Source organism: Nyctereutes procyonoides, unplaced genomic scaffold (assembly GCF_905146905.1).
Source record: "Nyctereutes procyonoides isolate TBG_1078 unplaced genomic scaffold, NYPRO_anot_genome, whole genome shotgun sequence".
Classification (NCBI taxonomy): Eukaryota; Metazoa; Chordata; class Mammalia; order Carnivora; family Canidae; genus Nyctereutes; species Nyctereutes procyonoides.
In genome coordinates this window covers 12,357,420-12,378,463 of record NW_026575044.1, presented here as the reverse complement: position 1 = coordinate 12,378,463, position 21,044 = coordinate 12,357,420, and the positions used below count along the sequence as shown (strand labels likewise).

Sequence of the window (21,044 nt, the reverse complement as noted above, 5' to 3'; positions counted from 1 at the left end):
TTTGCAAACATTTTCTCCCAGTCTGTGCCTTATCTATTCATTCTTTCTCATGGACCTAACCTTCTTAACTCTGATAAAGTATGGCTTATTAATTTTTTTTCTGTTGTGGATTATGCTTAGGTACCTATAAACTCTTTGACTCACACAGGTTCTTCCTGTATTTTCTCTTGGAATATTTATAAATTCGTGCTTTATATTTAGGTATATGATTCATCTTGAGTTAATTTTGACATAATGTATGAAGTGTAGGTGGAAGTTTTGTTTTGCTTGTTTGTTTTTGCCTGCGGACATCAGTTTTTGAGTTAGACCGTAAACACACTGGTGTTAGAGGCTGTGTCTCCTCTGTCTCCTCTCTGTGCTGGTTTAATACTCTCCACGTGACACCACGTAGCATAGACACTGCAACTATTTCTCAACTTAATCATTTTCTCTCAGTTTCTATTTTAACTATGCCTTGGGCCATCACCACCCAGGTCCTGTGAGTGATTCTGTTGTTTGCATAAAATTAAATCCAAACATTTACACCTGTCTTCAATTCCATTTATCAGCATAGAGCACTTGTAGCCCTCATAATAAATTAGCCTCCATGTCCAGTAGTTTTAGATGTCATGGGTAACTTTCATGTGTTGCTTTCAGTGGGACTTCTGAAAATACTAACTTTTGAATTATGTATTTTAGCCAAGATTATTCCCCTTTGCCAAGATCCTCGCCTGTCTCTCTTTACTGAATCAGTTTTAGTTACGGATTTACCTAATAAGGCTGAAAGTGGAATTGCCTATAAGAAGCTAGCCAGATGGCCAGATTGTCAGATACTTTTTGAAATGGATCCTACCTACCAAAATCAAGTAAGTTTGAAAACCATTTCTCTTAGGGACTATTTGGCTCTAGGAGCAGAAACCCACTGAAATTCTTAGGTTAAAGGAATTTATTGAAAAATTCAAGTATCCTAACATGCTGCAATGAAGTGTCATTTCCAGTGAATCTCCCTATTTGTCCTGCTCATGGGCTTTCAGCTCCACTCACCTCTTTTGTTTTTTTCCAACTTCTGCTACAAAAAAGAGCTTTCTCTTTTATGGCTCCCTCGCAATACTGATCTGCCAATCTGTTGACCTGCCCTAGCTGCAACTTACCCATTATGCTTCATCTGGGTGGTGTTGTTCAGACCCATAAGAGAATCTCAGTGTCTCTGCCTGGCTCAGAGTCAGGTAGCTCATCATCAGGTCAGTCAGCTGCCTCATCAGGTAGCTGTGTCTTGGGAATTGGGCAAGGTCACACAGTACACAGAACTGCCCTTGTGCCAGGCTGTGCACGGAGCATGTCCTAAAGCAGGACGACAAGTACAGGAATACATGACTGGTGTTTCTGGTAGTACATGGCTTAAAACGACATACTAACCAGAAAGGTAAATGGCCTAGTAAGGCTTTTCAGAAAAATTAAATATTTTAAAAACCATCTAAATTTCTTAAAGTCTTATGTTTCCAACATAGTTCTATAGTGTGGGTGCTTCACGGAGAACTGTTGTTGTATATGTTCTGACAGAACTGTCACCCTGTCAGCCCACACTTGTTTCTCTTACAAGTCTGACTAACATAAACACTTTTTTTTTACAGATTGCCAATCTCCTGACTGTTGTTGGTAATTCCATGGGCCTAGTTAATGTTTATATCTCTAAGTTTATAAAATATTGTTCCATGGTACAGAAGGCCAAAGCCATGAGTATGAAACTGTCATCGACAGAAGAATTAACTTCAACACAGTTTAAAACTATCCTGGCTAAATTCAGAAACTATCTTCAACATATTGTTAGTATGACTATTGAGAAACGCATTGGTATTTTCAATGTTTTAAGTCTTAATTATCAGTCAGAATGCTTACCATATGTTGAGAATGTCATACATCTGAGCCACGATCTCTTGCGATCTGTAATTGAAAGAAAGAATATAAATCTACTGGAAGTAAGTATTTTCAAAATTCCTCTTGCATGAAAATCTTTATGATTATTAGATTATTATTTTAAAATATGTACTTAGGAAATATACATGAGTGTTATCCTCAGAAAATTCTAGTATGTATTAACATTTGTTTGGTTCTTTTTTTTTTTTTGGTGGTAAAATACAATTTTTATTTTTAAAAGATCATACTGGCTTTTATATAGAAGATAGCTTTCCTGGGGCACCTGAGGGGCTCAGTTGGTTGAGCATCCAACTCTTTTTTTTTTTTTAATAAATTAATTTTTATTGGTATTCAATTTACCCACATACAGAATAACACCCAGTGCTCATCCCGTCAAGTGTCCCCCTCAGTGCCCGTCACCCATTCACCCCCACCCCCCGCCCTCCTCCCCCTCCACCACCCCTAGTTCGTTTCCCAGAGTTGGGAGTCTTTATGTTCTGTGTCCCTTTCTGATATTTCCCACACATTTCTTCTCCCTTCCCTTATATTCCCTTTCACTATTATTCATATTCCCCAAATGAATGAGAACATACACTGTTTGTCCTTCTCCGATTGACTTACTTCACTCAGCATAATACCCTCCAGTTCCATCCACGTTGAAGCAAATGGTGGGTATTTGTCGTTTCTAATGGCTGAGTAATATTCCATTGTATACATAAACCACATCTTCTTTATCCATTCATCTTTCGATGGACACCGAGGCTCCTTCCACAGTTTGGCTATTGTGGACATGGCTGCTAGAAACATCGGGGTGCAGGTGTCCCGGCGTTTCATTGCATCTATATCTTTGGGGTAAATCTCCAACAGTGCAATTGCTGGGTCATAGGGCAAGTCTATTTTTAACTCTTTGAGGAACCTCCAGACAGTTTTCCAGATTGGCTGCACCAGTTCACATTCCCACCAACAGTGTAAGAGGGTTCCCTTTTCTCCACATCCTCTCCAACATTTGTGGTTTCCTGCCTTGTTAATTTTCCCCATTCTCACTGGTGTGAGGTGGTATCTCATTGTGGTTTTGATTTGTATTTCCCTGATGGCAAGTGATGCAGAACATTTTCTCATGTGCTTGTTGGCCATGTCTATGTCTTCCTCTGTGAGATTTCTCTTCATGTCCTTTGCCCATTTCATGATTGGATTGTTTGATTCTTTGCTGTTGAGTTTAATAAGTTCTTTATAGATCTTGGAAACTAGCCCTTTATCGGATATGTTATTTGCAAATATCTTCTCCCATTCTGTAGGTTGTCTTTTAGTTTTGTTGACTGTATGCTTTGCTGTGCAAAAGCTTCTTATCTTGATGAAGTCCCAATAGTTCATTTTTGCTTTTGTTTCTTTTGCTTTCGTGGATGTTTCTTGCAAGAAGTTACTGTGGCCAAGTTCAAAAAGGGTGTTGCCTGTGTTCTCCTCTAGGATTTTGATGGAATCTTGTCTCACATTTAGATCTTTCATCCATTTTGAGTTTATCTTTGTGTATGGTGTAAGAGAGTGTGTGAGAGAGTATGTGTCTGTTTTTGTGCCGGTACCACACTGTCTTGATGACCACAGCTTTTTAGTACAACCTGAAATCTGGCATTGTGATGCCCCCAGCTATGGTTTTCTTTTTTAAAATTCCCTGGCTATTCGGGGTCTTTTCTGATTCCACACAAATCTTAAAATAATTTGTTCTAACTCTCTGAAGAAAGTCCATGGTATTTTGATAGGGATTGCATTAAACGTGTAAATTGCCCTGGGTAACATTGACATTTTCACAATATTAATTCTGCCAATCCATGAGCATGGAATATTTTTCCATCTCTTTGTGTCTTCCTCAATTTCTTTCAGAAGTGTTCTATAGTTTTTAGGGTATAGATCCTTTACCTCTTTGGTTAGGTTTATTCCTAGGTATCTTATGCTTTTGGGTGCAATTGTAAATGGGATTGACTCCTTAATTTCTCTTTCTTCAGTGTCATTGTTAGTGTATAGAAATGCCATTGATTTCTGGGCATTGATTTTGTATCCTGCCACGCTACCAAATTGCTGTATGAGTTCTAGCAATCTTGGGGTGGAGGCTTTTGGGTTTTCTATGTAGAGTATCATGTCATCAGCGAAGAGGGAGAGTTTGACTTCTTCTTTGCCAATTTGAATGCCTTTAATGTCTTTTTGTTGTCTGATTGCTGAGGCTAGGACTTCCAGTACTATGTTGAATAGCAGTGGTGAAAGTGGACATCCCTGTCTTGTTCCTGATCTTAGGGGAAAGGCTCCCAGTGCTTCCCCATTGAGAATGATATTTGCTGTGGGCTTTTCGTAGATGGCTTTTAAGATGCTGAGGAAAGTTCCCTCTATCCCTACACTCTGAAGAGTTTTGATCAGGTATGGATGCTGTATTTTGTCAAATGCTTTCTCTGCATCTAATGAGAGGATCATATGGTTCTTGTTTTTTCTCTTGCTGATATGATGAATCACATTGATTGTTTTATGAGTGTTGAACCAGCCTTGTGTCCCGGGGATAAATCCTACTTGGTCATGGTGAATAATTTTCTTAATGTATTGTTGGATCCTATTGGCTAGTATCTTGTTGAGAATTTTTGCATCCATGTTCATCAGGGATATTGGTCTGTAATTCTCCTTTTTGGCGGGGTCTTTGTCTGGTTTTGGAATTAAGGTGATGCTGGCCTCATAGAACGAATTTGGAAGTACTCCATCTCTTTCTATCTTTCCAAACAGCTTTAGTAGAATAGGTATGATTTCTTCTTTAAACGTTTGATAGAATTCCCCTGGGAAGCCATCTGGCCCTGGACTCTTGTGTCTTGGGAGGTTTTTGATGACTTCTTCAATTTCCTCCCTGGTTATTGGCCTGTTCAGGTTTTCTATTTCTTCCTGTTCCAGTTTTGGTAGTTTGTGGCTTTCCAGGAATGCGTCCATTTCTTCTAGATTGCCTAATTTATTGGCGTAGAGCTGTTCATAATATGTTTTTAAAATCGTTTGTATTTCCTTGGTGTTGGTAGTGATCTCTCCTTTCTCATTCATGATTTTATTAATTTGAGTCTTCTCTCTCTTCTTTTTAATAAGGTTGGCTAATGGTTTATCTATCTTATTAATTCTTTCAAAGAACCAACTCCTGGTTCTATTGATCTGTTCCACAGTTCTTCTGGTCTCAATTTCCTTGAGTTCTGCTCGAATTTTAATTAACTCTCTTCTTCTGCTGGGTATAGGATCTATCTGCTGTTGTTTCTCTAGCTCCTTTATGTGTAAGGTTAGCTTTTGTATTTGAGTTCTTTCCAGTTTTTGAATGGATGCTTGTATTGCGATGTATTTCCCCCTCAGGACTGCTTTTGCTGCATCCCAAAGATTTTGAACGGTTGTATCTTCATTCTCATTAGTTTCCATGAATCTTTTTAATTCTTCCTTAATTTCCTGGTTGACCCTTTTATCTTTTAGCAGGATGGTCCTTAACCTCCACGTGTTTGATGTCCTTCCAAACTTCTTCTTGTGATTGAGTTCTAATTTCAAGGCGTTATTGTCTGAGAATATGCAGGGGACGATCCCAATCTTTTGATACCGGTTCAGACCCGATTTGTGACCCAGTATGTGGTCTATTCTGGAGAAAGTTCCATGTGCACTTGAGAAGAATGTGTATTCAGTTGAGTTTGGATGTAAAGTTCTGTAGATATCTGTGAAATCTATCTGGTCCAGTGTATCATTTAAAGCTCTCGTTTCTTTGGAGATGTTGTGCTTAGAAGACCTATCGAGGGTAGAAAGAGCTAGATTGAAGTCACCAGGTATAAGTGTATTATTATCTAAGTATTTCTTCACTTTGGTTAATAATTGGTTTAAGAATTTGGCAGCTCCCACATTCGGGGCATATATATTGAGGATTGTTAACTCCTCTTGCTGGATAGATCCTTTAAGTATGATATAGTGTCCCTCTTCGTCTCTCACTACAGTCTTCGGGGTAAATTTTAGTTTATCTGATATAAGGATGGCTACCCCTGCTTTCTTTTGAGAACCATTTGAATGGTAAATGGTTCTCCAACCTTTTATTTTCAGGTTGTAGGTGTCCTTCTGTCTAAAATGAGTCTCTTGTAGACAGCTAATAGATGGGTCCTGCTTTTTTATCCAGTCTGAAACCCTGCGCCTTTTGATGGGGTCATTAAGCCCGTTCACGTTCAGAGTTACTATTGACAGATATGAGTTTAGTGTCATCATGATATCTATTTAGTCCTTGTTTTTGTGGATTGTTCCACTTGACTTCTTCTTAAAGGGGAATTTTAAGAGTCCCCCTTAAAATTTCTTGCAGAGCTGGTTTGGAGGTCACATATTCTTTCAGTTCCTGCCTGTCTTGGAAGCTCTTTATCTCTCCTTCCATTTTGAATGAGAGCCTTGTTGGATAAAGTATTCTTGGTTGCATGTTCTTCTCATTTAGGACCCTGAATATATCCTGCCAGCCCTTTCTGGCCTGCCAGGTCTCTGTGGAGAGGTCTGCTGTTACCCTAATATTCCTCCCCATGAAAGTCAGGGACTTCTTGTCTCTTGCTGCTTTAAGGATCTTCTCTTTATCTTTGGAATTTGCAAGCTTAACTATCAAATGTCGAGGTGTTGAACGGTTTTTATTGATTTTAGGGGGGGATCTCTCTATTTCCTGGATCTGAATGCCTGTTTCCCTTCCCAGATTGGGAAAGTTTTCAGCTAGGATTTGTTCAAATACATATTCTGGCCCTCTGTCCCTTTCGGCGCCCTCGGGAACCCCAATTAAACGTAGGTTTTTCTTCCTTAGGCTGTCATTTATTTCCCTTAATCTGTCTTCATGGTCTTTTAATTGTCTGTCTCTTTTTTCCTCAGTTTCCCTCTTTGCCATTAACTTGTCTTCTATGTCATTCACTCGTTCTTCCACCTCGTTAACCCTCGTCGTTAGGACTTCTAGTTTGGATTGCATCTCATTCAATTGATTTTTAATTTCTGCCTGATTGAATCTAAATTCTGCAGTCATGAAGTCTCGTGAGTCCTTAATGCTTTTTTCTAGAGCCACCAGTAGCTGTATAATAGTGCTTCTGAATTGGCTTTCTGACATTGAATTGTAATCCAGATTTTGTAACTCTGTGGGAGAGGGGGCTGTTTCTGATTCTTTCTTTTGAGGTGAGGTTTTCCTTCTAGTCATTTTGCTCAGTGCAGAGTGGCCAAAAACAAGTTGTATTGGGAAAAGGAGAGAAAGAGAGAGAAGGAAAGAAAAGAGAAAAAGAAAAAGAAAAAAGGAAAAAAGGAAAAAAGGAGAAAGAGAAAGAAAAAGAAAGGTGAAAAAAAAGGGGGGGTGGGGGAAGCAATCAGAAATCAAAAAGAAAAGAAGAAAGAAAAAAAACAACAACAACAAAAAAAAAAACACGGGGGAGTATCTTCTGATTCTGTATACTTTAAGTCCCTTGACTTCCCCTGGAACTGGTCCGTCCAGCTGGTCTTCTGGGGGAGGGGCCTGCTGTGCTGATTTTCAGGTGTTAGCACTTGGGGGAGCTGCTCTGCCCCTGCCTGGTGCAGGGCTCAGCGGGGGTTGTTTACCCCGTGAGGCCCCAGGAGGAACAGCTGCAGTTGCTATGGCAACTCTGGAAGCCTGGATTCAGCCTCCGCAGGAACTACGGGGCTCTCCGTCTGCAGGGCCTGGAGGCTCCGGGGCGGGCCGCTGCTCTGCTCAGCTCGGGGCAGGAGTGTCCTTGCTGTCCTGGGCCTTCCCGGCCTCTGCCTGTCCCGGGGGAGGCCGGATCCTGGGCTGTGTCCCGGCGCCCTGTGCTCCGTGGCCTGCGCTGTTGGATTCGCGCTCCCGCCCCGCAGCTCCCTCCGTGGAGCCGCTCCCGAGTCCCTTCGAGCTGCTCCGGCCCCCCACTGTGCGCGCTGCAGCCCTTAGGGAGCTCAGTGCACTGGTGCACTCTCCCGGGGCGCAGGTGTCTGTTAGTGTCCCAGGGAGCCCGAGGGCATCCCCGCCCTCCTGGGTCCTGCTCCAACTCCCTGCGAGCCCCTTTCCGCCCAGGAAGGTTGGTGCAGATCCTGCTTCTCTGGGACGGAGCTCTCCTGTCCTGGGGACACTCACCCCGGCCTCAGCCCGGCTCCTTGCGGGGCCCCTCCCCCTCGGAGGCCTGTTGTTTCTTTATTTCTTTTTCCCCCCCGTCTTCCTACCTTGATAGAAGCGCGAACTCTTCTCACTGTAGCATTCCAGCTGTTCTCTCTTTAAATCTCAGGCCGAATTCATAGATTTTCAGGATGATTTGAAGGTTATCCTGGAGTAAAGGGTGTGAGAGCCTTCAAACGGACTTACATCCTCATGACCCATCAGCTCTGCTGCTTTTCACCACTCACTCACTTCTGCATGTTGGACCACCATTGACTGATCACCAACTCAGGAGAAGCGCTCCGGCTCCCTCCGACGGCTCCGGAGAAAGCTTGTTTGGTTCTTTGATCAGATATCATTTCTTCAAAGAAACATTCTCTCTATCTACCATTTCTAAAGTGGTACCCCATGTTCCTTTTTCCTTTTTTTCTGCTTTTGGGAATCATTGTATTATTATAAATGTTGAAATGACATGATACAGCTTGCCTTTCTGTAGGGACCACTCTGGCTGCAGCATAAAGAATGGATTATAGTGGGACAGGATGAGAAGAAGGCTGTTTCTGGCATCTAGAAGAGAGGTGATGAGGGCTTGAACCAGGGCAGCAACAGTGTGGAGTCTGAGAAGCAGATGGATTTGAGATGCATTGAGATAGAACCAACAGGATTTAGAGATTGGTAGACTGTAAGGAGGAAGGAAAAGGAATTAATTATACTTTTAGCTTTTTGGTTATGGCACAGGGGAAGGGAGCATAGTGCTTGCTTAGCTATGTAAACTGCAGATAGATGTGCGACTGTGCGTGTCTGGCTTTCAGGAAGGAGTCAACGCTGGCAGCACGTGTTGAAGTGACTGGCATACAAATGGTCTTTGAGGTCATCCTTCATGACAGTGCCTCTGCTCTGGAGGTAGTGGGATGGAAAAGAACCCTATGTCAGAAGCCTGAAGAATGTCAGCATTTAGGAGGTTGCTAGATGAAGAGGAGCCTGCAAAGTAATCTGAGAAGGAGCAAAGAGATTGAGGAAAGCAAGAGAGTATTTTGGGAAAGAGGAAACATTTAGTAGTTTTTATTTTTTTATTTAAAAAATTTTTAAAAAGATTTTATTTATTTATTCATGAGAGAAACACACAGAGAGAGGCAGAGACATAGGCAGAGGGAGAAGCAGGCTCCATGCAGGGAGACCGATGTGGGACTTGATCTGTGGGTCAGTCCCAGGATCATGCCCTGTGCCAAAGGCTGCACTATACCACTGAGCCACCCAGGTGTCCCCATTTAGAAGTTTTTAATGCTACAAAGATTTTAAGAGAGGATTGAAAAGTGTCCATGAGCTGAGAGGTACCATATGCAGTGTATAATGAAATATGCATTATCTTTAGAACCACAGCAATCCTAAAAACATACAAAAACTATCTTACTTAGGATTGTATTCCCCAACTAGTATCAGAAAACAAAAAGAAAAAAAAATGTGGTAAATAGTGATTTCTGTGTCTCCTGCACAAAGACGTCTGAGTATTGGTAACCCAGGCTGGTGTGGTAGCTGACATGCAGGAAAGGAGCCAGGCCTTCCATTCTTTCTGCTCCACTTCCCTTGATGACAGCTGCTGCCTCACAGGCACTGTGCTTGCACTTTCGGCAGAAATACAAGGGACGCAGGAGCAGCAGCATGGTGAATGCTACTTCAGCTCCTGTTGGCCGAGCTGGGTCATGGTGCCTCTGCCAGCTGCAGAAGGACTTAACAGAGTTGAGCTCATCTTCCTCAGTAGGAGAGGAAAGCAAGTGAAAGATGGGGTGAGTTGGGTTTCAAATCAGACAACTTGCTGTGTCTGCCACAGTTGACACCCTTCTTCCCATAAGTATTACCACTCTTATTCAGCTGGATACTGAGCCGATTGAGAAATAAGACAACAGGTTAAGGCAAAAAGAGATTAAAGTATATCCTTTATTAGTAATAAAGTGGACCTTGGAGAGTTTGGCTTCTGGTTACTTAAAATTAACCTTCCCCCAAACTCAGAGTTAGGGAGGGACCTAACCCGCTCAACACTGGCTGCTCTGAAACATCATCAACATCCTGGTTCCAGGGAGTTCCTTTCCTTGTACAGCAGTGAGCAGAGAGGGACACGGACGCTCTGAGGACAAGGTGACTTTTGAGAGGAAGTACCTGGGCTTTGCTTGTCTACTTTCTCCTTCTAAACTCACTAATCACAGGTGTCACTTCACCTGCCCCAGGAAATGAGCATGAGGTGGAAGGGACACCAGGAGGGCCAGACGAGCCGGGGCCTGCCTCATGGAAATATCAGAAGTAGGGGTGAGTGTTGCTCCCCATGCACACTCTATCAGATGAGACATGGCACTTAGTGTTCTGGTGAACTCTAAATAAAGACAGGGTAGAAGCCCCTACTCACCCAATGTAAAATGGTGGAGAAGGAACAGGATAAGTAGAATTAAAACCTCCACCCTGTAAAGAAGAAAATGGGGAAACAGCTATCTGAGGTGGTCTAGAGCAAATATCAAATCTTGCTGGACAAAAGTACTGAGCATTCCCTTCTTTGAGGGTAGAGTAAGCTCTGTCATTGGTCAGTCAGTCTGGCAATGCTCAGTCTCTGGGAGGTCTCTCTGTCTGTGACCCCCAATGGGGCCCTGTAGGATGACCCTCTGGATTTGTTATTCTCCACCACCTCATCCAAGCCAGGCATTGCCAAACAATGCCTGAGAATCATACTACAGGGGGTGTAGTATGGGGTGACCCACTGGGGGTCAGAGGACGAGTGTTATTAGGCTTGGATTTTCTTCTTAATTTTTTCCTATCTGCTTCTGGTTAATTCCACACTTAAGTCTAGACATGATTTTGAAGCCTGAGAAGTTTTTATTTTTAGCTGCTGTCTGTACTATCTGGCCTAAAAGTATGGTTATGTATCTGGTCCTGTTTGGAACATAGACTTGGGAGGAAAAGCTACATCCTTCATAGTGTCTGCCAGCGAGCTTCCTGCCAGCCCTCTTGTCACAGCTTCTGCAGTGACCATCCATGCTTGATTACAGATAAGGGCCCCAGCCTTCTCTCCTGCTGTGGCTGTCACTCTGGAGCCACCACCAGAATCTAGAACACCGAAGCAGTTAGCTCTCTCAACTTCTGCAGACCTGTGAATTAAATGATCCTCAAGTCAGCTCTGCAAAAGGCAGACAAGAATCTTCTTATCAGAGCTGTAGTTCCTTCAGTCTCTGCTTAGCTTGTTTTAGCATGAGTTCATCTCATAGGATTTCACTGGAACCAGAATATGCAGGACAGCACATTTTTCCTACTATTTCCCTAATGCTACAGCCTTGGCTAGCACATCCGCTCAGTCCCAGGAAATTGCAGGCAACATTGTGGCCCATTATTTTGTTTGCCACCACATAACGTATGTTCACAAAAGAAGATGGCCAATAGATAAGAGTATTCTGACCACCACAGTCATCAGGGAGGTGAAAATGACTCACCTGCTTAGACGGCTAGAAGTAAACAGATTGACAATAGCAGGTTCTGAGGAAGATGTGGAGGAACTAGAATGTTCACATGTTGATGACAGTGAAATTCGTGCAGTCATGTTGGAAAACTGGTGATTTCTGGTAAAGTTAAATTTTCTCTTACCGTTTGACCCAGCAACCCCATTCAACATTTACTTACAATAAATAAAAACAGGTTCACAGGGATCCCTGGGTGGCGCAGCGGTTTGGCGCCTGCCTTTGGCCCAGGGCGCGATCCTGGAGACCCGGGATCGAATCCCACGTCGGGCTCCCGGCATGGAGCCTGCTTCTCCCTCTGCCTGTGCCTCGCCTCTCTCTCTCTTTGTGTGACTATCGTAAATAAATAAAAATTAAAAAAACAAAACAAAACAGGTTCACACAAAAACTTGTACTCACATAATCATAGAAGCTTTACCCACAAGTGCCAAAACCTGTAAATGATCCAGATACCTCTTGAGAGGCAAATAAGGAAAAAAAACAGTGCGTTCATGCCTTGGAATAGTGTTCAGCAATGAGAAGGGATGAGTGAGTGCCACATGCACTTTGGATGGATTACAAAAATATATTAACCAAAAGAAGCCACACACATAGGATTACCTGCTGGAGGATTCCATGTATATGTAACATGACAAATACACAACAGATGAGTGGTTTTCTGAGGCCAGAGGTAGGAGATTGTTGGGGATAGGGCACAAGGCATCTTTTAAGGCAATGAAAGTTTCCTAAATATTGATTACAGAGGTAACTACGCTTGTGTATAAATGTGTTAAACCTTATTATGATAATAGAGTTAACATCTTTTGTATGTAAATTTGGCTTCAAAGATATAAAAAAAATCCTGCCTTTTCCCTTTACTATTTGAAAGAACTTACCTTATTATTATTGTTGTTGTATCTCAATCTCTTTATCTATGAATTAGGGATAATGTTAGTGACTAATCTAGAGAAGTATGAGAGTTAAATGAGTTACCAATTACAAAGGTTTTAAACACACTCTGGCACATAGTCACTGCAAACCAGATTCCTACAGTTAGAAGGGTCAGGGTTATTTTAGTTCCGGAAAACTTTCTGAGTTATAATTTTTTTTAAAGATGTATTAGTTTATTTGTGAGAGATGCATGAGTATTCATTTAGAGCCCTGGAAACATGAAAAAAATACAGCAAAATGTAATTTGAATATAGAAATAAAATTACTTTGAAAATTTCATAGAATGATGTACATACACTTAGAAAAGTATTGATATTATACATATAATGAGTACATACACTTAGATAAAAACAGGATTTGGAATCAGATTTGGGTTTGTTGAGAGCTCTGTAACTCACTACATTTCTGATTTTAAGCTAATGAGTGCCTCTGAGACTGTTTGCTCCTGTGCGGACTAGAGAAGATACCACTTAATGAGCAAATGTGCTATCAGAACAAAGTGAGATCATGTACAGAAAACTGGCACATCACTGCCCCCAAACAGGGTAGCAATTCTACATTGTTCACATTGCAGCCAAACCCTTGCTGTAGCTTGTAGCTCTTGGTTTATTTCTTAGAAGCAGTTATCCATAATATTACTTCCTTTATATCTTAGTAGCATTTATTTTATGTGCGAGGTACATTCAGGTTCCCTCTGTTAATAATAGAAAGAATTTGAGCATGTTAATGCTCCAATATTAAAACAATAGTTAGAATGTCTAGATGTAAAAAAAAAAAAAAAAAAAAAAGGCAGCCCGGGTGGCTCAGTGGTTTAGTGCTGCCTTCAGCCCAGGGTGTGATCCTAGAGTCCCGGGATTGAGTCCCACATCAGGCTCCCTGCATGGAGCCTGCTTCTCCCTCTGCCTGTGTCTCTGCCTCTCTCTCTTTCTCTGTGTGTGTCTCTCATGAATAAATAAATAAAATCTTTTAAAAAAAAAAAGGAATGTCTAGATGATGTCTTCATTTTTTTGTGAAATTATAATGATGTAAGTTAGCGATATTAAGAGAGTAATTAGCTGTGTAAAATAGTGAAAAATCATTATTTAATTATCATTGATGTGTTAATAATCCCAGGTAATGGAATCCTCTCTGAGAAAGCTGGAATCTGATCCCACTGAAATAGAAGAATTTGTGGAACATTTTACTTTTTTGGATGCAATTTCCTCAAAAATACCTGTATTAGAAAAAGAGTACTCCACAATTGCTCAGCTGTATTCCATTGTACGCTATTACCAGATCCAGATTTCTGAAGAGCAAATTGCCATATATAAAATTATTCTTATCAGGTTTGGGCAACTAAAAACTTCTATGAAGTTAAGTGAAATAAATAAAGACGCATCTATTTCTAGATTCAGAGACAATTTGGAAGCACACATCACTGGTCTGCGAGTTGACCTCAGCAACCTAAAGGCCAAGGTCAGTTTTTTTCTTTAACACTCAGCTGGATCTTCGCTTCATGTAGGCCTAAGCATAAGATATTTGCTTTTTGTGGAATTTTAGGTCAATGATCTAATACAAGTGTTGTTAACCCAGGATCCACAGACAGAATCTTGGTGATTTGTGAGCTTCACTGGAAAGAGAAATTGCATGTCTGTTTTCAGTGACCTCAGGATTCAGCAGTCAGCTGCAGGAGGTGTTGTCGTCTACCCCCGCCACACCCCTACCCCTGCCCCAGTGCCCGATCCAAGAGGCACACCCTGAAGTCTGTGAGGGGCCTGAGTCTGGGCCAGAAGGAAAGAAGAGGTGCGATTTCAGCCACTAATGAGGGGTAAACTGTAAAACAAGCCCCCAACATCTGCTGGGCCCTTCCCTCGTGTCAGTAACCATCTTAGGTGCTTTACACTTTTATCTGCCTAAAGAAAGTGAGAGGTCAGCTGACTTGCTTGAGATGGCACCACAAGTAAGAGCCACGGCTCTGGAAGCCTTGCCTCTGTGCCTCTCTGCCCTCACTCACACTGCCAGGTATTAGTGTCCCATGGAGTCACTACAGCCGGAGTTCCTCAGTGGATTAGACACAGTGTGATTCGTACTGGTTTTTCAGTTTTTCCATCGACACAGTAGATCGGCACCATTTCACACAAATACGGTGAAGATGAAACAAATTAGTCCTGAAAGCAGTTGGTGCACATACCCCATTGGCAACCTTTAACATCACCCTAGAGATGTATACTCAAAAACAGAAGTTTCTGGTTTGCACAGTTTATGTGTGTTGAGTGCACGAGGCTGGACACCACCTGCAAGGGAGGTCTGTGTTATAGGCAGTTTACTGCCAAGTGCTGGTGGCAACCACATGGCAGGCCAGGGGCATGAAGCTGGGGCAGGAGAAGGTTTGTGCCCTTGTCACACAGGGTTTGAGGTGCTGTGAGAATCAAGAACTGGGGCGGCTCTGCAGAGCTGCCCCCAGCCCTCCCACCGGTGTGATAGTGGGTAACTTTAGCTCTTCTTGGCCAGGGGCAGCTTCTGGGAAGAGACTCAGGTGTGCAGAGTGAGTGTCTGTCGTCAGGTCACTGACACCGTCCCCCACTCCTATCCCCTCCCTCCTCCTCTTGCCCAGTAAGCTTTCATCTCTGCTGATTGTGGTTTTTCACTTCTAAACTTTCTATTGGGTTCTTCCCTACATTTTTTCATTTTTCTTTCCTAAGAATTTCTGTTTTCCCACTGGTTTCAAGAATATTTGTCATTTTTTTGGTAGGGCATTTTTTTTTATCATACCTGCTTTAAATCCTTTGTCAGATAATTTTAATATCTGTGTCTTTGAGGCATTGGTGTCTGTTGAATCTTCCTATGCGAGTTGAGGTTTTTCTGATTTTTTATATGCTGAATAATTCTGCGTTCTGTATTTTGGATTAAATATTAAGCTGTAGGAGTCTCTTATTTAAACCACATAGAATGTTGGTATTTTTGTTTTAGTAGGCAGCTGACCTAGTCAGGTTTGGGTCCCAAGTCCCAACCCATGCTCTTTGGTCTGCGGTCCCATTGTCATTTTAGCTGTCACAGCCTCAGCAGGGCTGCTCAGATGTGTCCCCCTGTGCACCATGGGGTGCTCAGTCTCATTCTGGGTGCTGGTCTGTTAGCTGAGTCTCCAAGTCTTAGATTCCTCCAAGTGTGTGCAGCTTGGCAGGGTGGGGGGGGGGATGCAATTGCTGCACAGAGCGCTCATCCTCCGGGGTCCCTTTCTCTCTGTGCTCTTCCCAGAACTTCCCACATTCCTGGTACTCTTCTTTCCAGTGCTCTGGTTGGAAAGCTGGGTTTGGTTACCATGTTCTGCCATTCACTTCCATCACTGTGCACACTTGTGGGCACAGTAGTGGGAGGAGAGCCAGCAGTCCGCGGGGTCGTCCCTCTCTGGAAGCACAGCAAACTACAGCAGAGAGGACAGTCCCCTCCCCTTGGAGTTTCAGCATCTGAGGTTTTCAGGCCACCGGCAGTCATACCACCTGGGGACTACTTGGGGCTGGAACATGAGACAACAGGAGAGAGAACGTCCACAGCTGTCGGAGGACCACCAGGGCTGCACAGCAGTGAAGGCTCTGGGACTTGGCCCAGTCCCAAGGGCCCAGGTTAGGGGTGAAGAGAGGATTCCTGCTGAAGATGGGCCAGAGCCATGCCAGTCCTGTCTCCCCAGGAGCCCCACATCCCCCTGCGTTCAATGCAGTGCAAGGTGCAGAGCCTGAGCACTCAGGGGGGCCTGGTAGTGTTCTTACTGAACTTGGACTTCACACAAGTGGGCCACAGAGAAGCCTCAGGAGCCTGAGCAAGAGAATCCTTGCCAGAACCTTTGTTGCTCCTTAAGTTGGCAGCAGGAAGTTCTCCCAGAGCTCTCAGGGTATGTGGCTGAAGTTCAGGCCCACGTTGTCCACACTGAGCTGAGGCCTGGGTGTGGGGAAGGAAACGGGTACATTTACTGCTCACCTGCTTCCAGGGCCTGCCTTCTGCTCTCTGCTTTCCAACTCCTCAGGTCGCTGCTCCACAGGGAGAGCCAGGTGGGGTAGGTGGACCCTGTCTTCTCACTTCAGCAGTGTAGCCTTTCACATAATTTCATTTGTATACCTGATGGCTGAGATCATTTTGTGAGGATCTTGACTGGAGGACCGCTGATAGGACTGGTGAAACTTGAGTGCATATGAGCCAGTAAGATCATTTCTCCAACTAGCTTCCCCAGAGATCACTCACCAACAAACAAATATTAATGAATGGAAAATTATGGGAGAAACCTAAGGAAAACTTTTATTATGTGTCTATTATATGAGCATCCCTTTTACAGATCATATGGTAAACTCTGTCCATTATCATGAATACCATTTATCAGTTTTATGCAACATGGCCACACCACGTGTAACACAATGTCACATGCAATTCCACAGGTTGGATTTTTTAAAAGAATAAGATGATAGGATTGAAATTCACTTATTCAATAAGTTTTTAATAAAAACTGCTGTCTATATTTTACAGTAGTAGGTTCTGTTAGGTATTCAGAAATAAACGATGAAACTATTCTTAATCCTGAGAAATTTATAATTTAATAAGGGATAAATCAGGGCAAACTTCTACTTATGTCTTTTTTTGGAGGTCATTGCAAAATGTCCACAATTTTTTTTAAAGATTTTATTTTATTCATGAGAAATGCAGACTGAGAGAGAGGGAGAGGTAGAGACACAGGCAGAGGGAGAAGCAGGCCCCATGCAGGGAGCCCAATGTGGGACTCGATCCCAGGTCTGCAGGATCACACCCCAGGCCAAAGGCAGGTGCCAAACCGCTGAGCCACCCAGGGATCCCAAATGTCCACAATTTCATGTGCAGTAGTTAAACTCTAAAACAAGGTAGCATGTAACAATAGTACAAAGTTATGGGGTACACCTGGCTTTCTTGGTGGAGCAGTGTGTAACTCTCAGTCTCAGGGTTTTGAGTTCAAACCCTACGTTGGTTGTAGAGATTACTTTAAAAAATATGGTCTTCCAAAAAAAAAAAATATGTTAAACAGGATAAGAAAAAGAAAATGGCCTCTGGAGTCAGTACGATGCCCTGGAGGCCATACCCTGAAACTGCCACCTAACCATTTAATGATGTGACAATTATTTGTAACTTTAGAAGTTCCTTGAAAAATTGTGAAAAATATGACTATCAGGATTGTTGTACAGTTAGTAATGTAATGTGTTACCACAGAGCCCAAGATAGAGAAGGAACCTGACAAATTATATGTATGATGATAATAATTAAAATTAATCATAGTAAACACACATAATTATAAATTAAAGACAGTCTCTTCAGATGATTGCAAGTAAGGGTTGTTAAGGCTTCAGTTATGCGCTGAAATGCTATCAAAACACGTTTACGTCCTGGATACTGTGATACCTTAGAATGTTTTCCTGTTGTACTTTAGATAAGAACTCCCATTCTGTTGTGTGCTGGCACCCGTGTGGACACAGCCATGGAGTTGATGCGGACTCTCACGGAGGAAACTGCTAGTTTAGCTCATAAGGCTAAGATGTACTCCAGCTACCAGAACTGCTTTGAGGAGATCCAGCCTCACATGCACTCTCTACACACGGAAGAGATCACACAGCTTGTCCTTGGGGAGGTTTCGGACATTGAATACGACCTAACCCTGAGGAAGCTATTGTGGGAGGCCCAGGAGGAATGGAGGACACTGTTCTGGGAATGGAGGAACGCTACTCTTCACAGCATTGATATAGAATCAGTACAGAGAAGTGTCTCAAAATGGATGCACAAAATCACTGTCCTAGAAAAAGGTAAGTGTCTTTCTGGAGTTTCCCACCTATTGATTACATGCAATGTGGCCTCTGGGTCAGGAAGATCATTGTCCTCAACCTTATTTCTTTACCTGTTCCCAAGGCCTGACCATTAATGGCTGGAGAGGCAGTACAGGAGAGTAGGGGTAGGAATTGTTTCCTGAAGCAAGAAAGAGATCAAAACTTTGCAAAAACAGTTTTAAGTAATAATATTTTGTATTCTTTAAAAGTTGTTTCCCTAGGCAGAACCACAGACACTTCACTATTATCATGGCTCTTCTTTGGGCCAAACATGCTTTGATGACAAAGGCCTACCTGCAGAGCATTCACCCAGATCCTTGATGTTTACACCTACAGTTTCCTTTGGCCAGTGGGGCAAATAGCTAAAAAGTCATTTTGAGAGGTTTCCTTTCTGCTGATCCTCAAATCTGAAACCTTGCCAACACAGAGATGCTGTTTCTATTTGAATACTTATATAAGACCTGTCATCTCCACGAGGCTAGCATTTGTTTTTGAAGCTCCTCCCTTACCTCTCACAAGTACCTCAAGCTCTAATTTCCTTTCTAGAAAAATATTTTAATTTGCTTGGTTTTGAGTTATATAAGAAATAATATCAGGAAACGTTTACAAATGAGAAAAGCTGGGGGACAAATTGCCTAGAGCCTTACTGCTTCAATGTAGCATTCATTCTAGGCATCTTCCCCCAGTATTTTGTCCTGTGTTTCAGAGAATGAGGTGTGAAGTATATTATATTCATAGTTTCCCAGGTAAAAAATCTTGCTATTTGCCAAAATGTACTTAAAAAAACATAGTTTTTCTTTTGTGCTTTTATTTCACTAGGTCTTGAAAAACATTTTATCATTCATGGCTTTCTAAAAGAAGCCCCATTTGTACAAATTGGATATTCAAGTGTATCAGTGTAGTCTCCAGTTCTTTTTTTTTTTTTTTATTAGTGTTCAATTTGCCAACATACAGAATAACACCCAGTGCTCATCCCGTCAAGTGTCCCCCTCAGTGCCCATCACCCTCTCCAGTTCTTCTGGGTCCCCAACTCTGGCTATTTCTCTGCCTCCTCTCTTTTTCTTTTACAAGTTGAGTAAACAGTTCATGAGGTTTGAAGTTTCAACTGCAGAGGTTTTGAGTCCTATACGTCAGTGGTTTGTCAATGCTAGAGGACAGACCAGTACTGGTTAATGGCAAGATTTGTAAAACTACGTTTCTTATATTTCAGTGTTAAATCTTTTCTTTATGAAATGATGACAGATTTTCTTCCCCTTGATGTTCCTCCTTACTGAGCAGAATTTTAAAACCCAAAACCTGTAACAGTCTTTGGAATGTATATGCATGTACCTGTACACCTGTATATCTAGTCAGTAGAAAACTGGGAAATTCTGTGGTAGCTGGCTTTTCCCAGTATCAAATTTTCTAAGAAAATTTGGCTTAGGTGGTCTCAGATTTTAATCACCAGTCCTGATAGCTATTTTTTTCTCTCCTTTTTAAAAGATTTTATTTATTTATTCATGAGAGACACAGAGAGAGGTAGAGACAGGCAGAAGGAGAAGCGGGCTCCCTGCGGGGAGCCCATTGCGGGACTCAATCCCTGGACCCTGGATCACACCCTGAGCCGAAGGCAGACGCTAAACCATTCAGCCCCCCAGGCATCCCTATTTCTCTTTGTTTTAATCCATAGTCGATCTTCTGGGAGGGTGATGTTAATAAAACTCATTGTCTTAATGCAAACTAGTTGATAAATGAGAATTACACTAAATAGCAGATGCATTTTCTGATTAAAAAAATATTATGAATGTATCATAACCTTCTGCCCCATTGCTATTTATAGGTTTACCTAAAAATGACATAGTCACCCATCTTAAGCAATCAGTGACAGAATTTAAGCAAGAACTGCCTATTCTCATGGCTCTGGGAAACCCCTGTCTCAAGCCAAGGCACTGGGAGGCTCTCCAGGAGATTATTGGAAAGTCTGTTTCTCTTGATAAAAACTGTACAGTAGAGAATCTTCTAGCACTCAAGGTAAACAAATATTTAAAAAATAGGTTGAAATACCAGAGGGGCCAATTTTAAGCAAGCCAGTAAATCTACAAGGAATAGGAATTTAAAAAGTGAGAGGTTTGTGGACTGAGAAGGTGGGAACAGCTGGTGGAGGTCAGGTGGCTGAAGTTATGGGTAGCTACAGGTATGACGTGCCATTTGTTATACCATTGTCCTGGTGATTTGGAAACAGTGATTGTGGTTTTCATGTGTGACAAATGAAGCTAGCGTTTTATTACTTAACAGTGCTACTTCTTACAGAGACACAGGAACAGAAACATCCAAACTACTTACTCATTTCACATAAAATGAAAATACATTAAGATCATGTTAGGATAGCTCTGCCAAATCACTTGATACTCTATTTAAAATACACAGGAACTATTTGACTTGCCTTCTAGGTTTTGTTATAAAAATAGATTCCATGGTTTTTATGGTTAAAAGTTGTTCTATTTTCAGACCTAGCCTACAGTAAGCTTCATTTATATTTCAGGCTTTGTGGTTAATAGTATCCAATGTAATGAGAGACAGTATTTTATAATTTTCTACAAAATGATTTATTATAATGAAGAAATGGGAAATTTTAAGGCATTTAAAAAGAAGAACTTTTAAAAGACAACTTTAGTTTATCTTTAAAATTTGATTGCTGTGTATCTCGGGCCCTGGTCTCAGTCTTCCACCTAAACTCACATGTTCACTTTGCTGTTTCAGAGATACCTCACAGTTAGGGTTCTCCACCTCCCAGGTGATTCTCTTCCTTCCCTT

General features: G+C 42.1%; 1 protein-coding gene across 1 annotated transcript in view; it reads left to right on the top strand.

Annotated features, from left to right (window-relative positions):
* Positions 1–21,044, top strand: part of DNAH14 (dynein axonemal heavy chain 14) — a 321,116-nt gene that overhangs the window by 73,693 nt on the left and 226,379 nt on the right. The window contains 5 exon segments of the mRNA XM_055324379.1: positions 679–845; positions 1,611–1,955; positions 13,555–13,896; positions 17,861–18,230; positions 20,071–20,261. Of these exon segments, the coding sequence (XP_055180354.1) occupies positions 679–845; positions 1,611–1,955; positions 13,555–13,896; positions 17,861–18,230; positions 20,071–20,261 (1,415 nt within the window).